At 41.8% G+C, this 4426-nt stretch overlaps 1 protein-coding gene across 3 annotated transcripts; it reads right to left on the minus strand.

Moving 5' to 3' along the window:
- Positions 1-579: 579 nt before the first annotated feature.
- On the minus strand, positions 580-3746 carry LOC133804740 (putative callose synthase 8). 3 transcript variants are annotated; one of them, XR_009878600.1, is made up of 5 exons: positions 3485-3746; positions 3281-3412; positions 3105-3199; positions 2201-2295; positions 580-703 (listed from the first exon to the last, which is right to left on the minus strand). XR_009878600.1 is itself a non-coding variant. In XM_062242880.1 (3 exons), exons 1-3 carry the CDS (start codon positions 2446-2448, stop codon positions 592-594), a joined length of 261 nt encoding a protein of 86 aa, XP_062098864.1. In that variant the 5' UTR covers positions 2449-2511; the 3' UTR covers positions 580-591. The 3 variants fall into 3 exon arrangements, 1 of the variants encoding a protein (XP_062098864.1); XR_009878599.1 differs by having other exon boundaries at positions 3281-3746; XM_062242880.1 differs by lacking the exons at positions 3105-3199; positions 3281-3412; positions 3485-3746 and adding an exon at positions 2395-2511.
- Between the last annotated feature and the right edge of the window lie 680 nt (positions 3747-4426).

Below are 4426 nucleotides of genomic sequence, written 5' to 3' on the forward strand. Positions count from 1 at the left end.
CTTCCTGTAATTGATCATATGTTATATTTCATTACTTTAGCTCTGTTTCCCCTTGTGTTATTTCAGCTCAAGCTTTAAGTATAACTAATTACTCAACATTGTTATATCTTCATTTTGCTTAGGTTGTCACATCTTGCATAGTTTAGACACATTAGAATTAGAAAAATAATACTCAAAGGCAAGAAATATCACATGAACGACAACATATTTTGCACTCTGGGAGCAGTGGGCATATTCATGAATAGGGAAGTAGAAAAGAATGATATGCGCCGACGAGCATCTATGTTAGTAGGTACATCCAGTGCACCATCTTTGACAGTAAGCATCAAAATAAGACGCCAGATCTGTTGTGGAAAAGTTTGGTTACTAACATGTGTAATTTCAACACACAATTGCAAGTGTTTGTGGCTGTGTTTTATGTGTTTAATTATTTGTTTGTCTTTGCTTATGTGTAAACTCGTCCTATAATTTGGATCAGTTACTCTGACTAGTTGTAATGAACAAGGTCCTATAAAGAAGTGGAAGGCAGACAATGAATGTTACAAGTTTCATCACTTGCTCTTCCAATGGTGCATTGTCTGGCAAGGGGAACTAGATGGACATCTCACCGGCGTATTTTTCAAATAATTGTGGCTCAATATGTCTGCAAAAATAAGGAGAATCCTCATCCATGTCCTGGAAAGAGCTTAGCAGTTCCATTATTCTGTGTGGTTTGAACATGAAGTATGGTAGTATTAGTATATAAAACATGTCAACTACTAATCTTACAAAAGAATGGTAAATCTGAAAGCATCCAACCTGGTGTGAACGCTCAATATTCCTCACCCTTAAAAGACTCAACATGTATGCTAGGCCCCATAAACGCCCCAAAAATATGGCTGGGTTGGAATGACCCCGAGCCACTGTTGCCACTTGCGCGGCAACCCAGATGGCCTCGCACGCACCAGCACCAGGCGAGGCCCCTCGTCACGTGCGCGCCTAGCACCAGGCAAGGCCCCCTCGTCCCGCGCGCGCCCAACACCAGGCGAGGCCCCTCGTCTCATGCGCGCAGGCACGACCCCGTGGCCTCGCGACGCGTTCGAAGCAGGCACGGCCCCGTGGCCTCACGTCGCGTCTGAAGCAGGCACGGCCCCGTGGCCTCGCGTTGCATCCGAAGTAGGCATGACCCCGTGGCCTCGCGTCACGGCCTCGCATCGCGTCCAGCAGGCACGGCCCCATGGCCTCGCGTCGCGTCCGAAGCAGGCACGGCCCCGTGGCCTCGCGTCGCGTCCGAAGCAGGCACGACCCCGTGGCCTCGCGTCACGTCTGAAGCAGTCACGGCCCCGTGGCCTCGCGTCGCGTCTGAAGTAGGCACGACCCCGTGGCCTCGCGTCGTATCCGAAGCAGTCACGGCCCCGTGGCCTCGCGTCGCGTCTGAAGCAGGCACCGCCCCGTGGCCTCGCGTCGCGTCTGAAGCCCCATGGCCTCGCATTGAGGCATGCATCCGGCCTCGCGCCCCGAACGCTCCATGCCGTGCGGGGGGTGTACCCCAGGAAGCCACACCATCAGGTGTCAATGCAAGGGAGGCCTCGCGAAGGGGGCTCGCGAGCCGCATAGGAGCCACGCCATCAGATGGACCCCAACGCTTAGGGGCCCGGGTAAGAGTTGAATGGAACGTACTTGTACGTTCCCATGCTGGGTACGGCCCTCAAGACCTTGTACGTCAAAATACGGACACCCGTACCAACGGAGGAGTAGGAATGCAGGGATAAGAGTGATGGCCCGTACGTCTACGGCCAGAAGTCAGAGTCAACACCACTACCACCTGCACCACTATGCCTGTCACCACTCATCAGACATGGGTACGGACAAGTAGTGGAGGCATCCTCCTGACACCTGCCCCTGTACTAGATGTACGAGCACAACCTCTGAAGCCACTCTCTTAACAGAGTACTTATGTACCCCTTTGGTCGCAGGACCACCATGTACCCAGGGCCATTAGAGCCTACTATAAAATGAACTCTAACCCCACCTGAAGGGGGGTTGGAATTTTTACTGTAGCAAAGGCTTGAGAGTGAATGAAAGATTGATTGATTTCTCCATTGTTATTCTGTCATTGTTCTTGAGTTATTACTTGGATTTCTATAGCTTTTTTATTGACGATCCTTACTTGATAATTTTTTCCAACTCAACTTAGTTGACAAGTTCTCACCGTCAACACCTGGAAGAATCAACCATCATATCATTGTTTATAATTTCAAACATGTCCTGTAGAACTTTCACTACTTTACCAGCATGATCTCCATTTCCCTCACCCTTGAAACATTTAATACAATAGGTTAGTAAGGTTTGGATTCAGACTACGGACTCCTTACTCTAAAAAATCAAGGAGAAGCCAGAAATATGCAGGCTTACCAGAAGTTCAAGCAACTCAGCAAATTTATCTAGCAAATTTGGAAGCTCAATCATTCTAAAGTCCTCAAGAAAACTTGATCTTTTAAGGCTTTCTTCAACTTCATTTATTATTTTAGATATGACTCTAGAATGCAACACAGGGATCATCATAGAAGCAGAAACATCAATTGAGAAGCCAGCATTGAATGTTCAATCAGGAAAAGAAAGATATCTACATGGTAAGAATTACATTATTTAAATATTCAAATATGTATGCATACAAAACAACATAAATTTTTGCAATAACTTGTCTACCTCTTTTCCAAATCTCTCACAACGATAAACTTAAGGATGTACTTCAGTGAATCGTAGCACTCCTTTACAGCATAGTACATGCATTTGTCTTTTCTAATCTTTTTGAGAAGAATTTCATCCTTCCCCACAAAATCCCTTGCAATGCACAGTGCCGTGGATAACTAGAGTGTGAATAACAAGACTTGTTTTAGTAGGAAACCAGAGAAAAAAAGAACCATATAAATGAAATAATGTCACTTCTTAAACATACCTTATTAGCTATAAGAAAAACCGGCCAACGCACAGTGCCAGAAAATAATTCTGAAGACATAGGTATTGTCATAAAATCCACCTCCCTATTCATAAGAGAAGACATTTTAATCAATTTTTTTTTCCAAAATTACCATGCACAACACATTAGTAAGAGATAAACTCACCTATTGCTGATTAAGTCCTCTGATCTAATACTGTTTATAACTTGGTTCCACACAAGTACGAACTTGGCAACGCCATATTTTTCAACGCCTGACTCCTGAGAAAGTTAATAAAGGATTAGCATGTGGAGATCGTTAAAAAATATAGATTAACAAAAAAAAACATAAAAATTGTATACCTTATGAAATCTGTTTTGAAAGAAACCTTTTCGTCCCTTTTTGTCCTTTTTTGATGAAGGTGGAATCAGACAAGCATCAAATGCTGATGGCAAGGTGTGGAATCTACTTCTCAACATTCCTAACGTCCGGATCTATAGCACACCAGAGTAAGAACATTGCCAATGTACTCTAATAGTGAGAAATATATAGAAGAAATGGCTTACCTCACCAAGGTGATGCAAAATACCATAAAGTCCACCAAGTATTGTACAGAAAACAGAATACCATATCTATGTGTCCATGAAATATACCTGTAAAGTAGAAATAAAATAATGTGTCAAGCATTTATGCTAGACAGGTTGATCTATAAACTAAGCTTCTAACTTCATCCCTAATTCTTTGTTCAAGATATTTTACAGTGTTCATCATTAATAAACTTAAACTAAGATGAGCTTCCATAAGATGAAACTACTGTAGATATTATAAGAAGAGAGTATGACAAACAATACTCACAACTACTATAGGAGCCCATACTGCAACGATTGCACCGGCGTTATTCTGTACTGCAAGAGAAGCAATTTTTTTTTGGGGTTAGATTTAGTAGCTATATTAGGTTTATGATTAATTTTGTTGGACAAACTATGTACAAAGGAACAGAGAAAACCTTTTGGGAAAAGCTCATGCCAGTCATAACTTTTCACACCAATTTTCATGATCTTCTTTGTTGGTCCTATGAGAGGCTTTATCTGCATTATTCCATTGGCCACAGTTAATAGTAAGTATGCTTTCATGTTTATATTTAACTCATCATAAGAGTCAGAAATATTACAATGAACAGAAATACTAAGACTTAATTAGCTCTGGTTTTATACCGAAAGTTGAGAATTAGATAGTACAACAGTCACAGGATAACAATGCAATTATAACCGTCCATTAATGTAGTTCAATTGTGAGAACAAACATAAATTTGTTAAAATGGAGAGGTTTTTTGTACAATAGTCGCTTACATTCATACAATTTCCACTGAAGAAAGATATTTATGGCAATCTAAAATAAAACATTTATTAGTAAATTATCTAATAAATAGTCATGTATTATGGAGTTATTATGTAGTTGCACATGACAACTTACCTCAAATCAGTAGCTGAAGGAAAATTTACTCAATA

This window comes from Humulus lupulus, chromosome X (assembly GCF_963169125.1).
Source record: "Humulus lupulus chromosome X, drHumLupu1.1, whole genome shotgun sequence".
In the NCBI taxonomy this organism is placed as follows: Eukaryota; Viridiplantae; Streptophyta; class Magnoliopsida; order Rosales; family Cannabaceae; genus Humulus; species Humulus lupulus.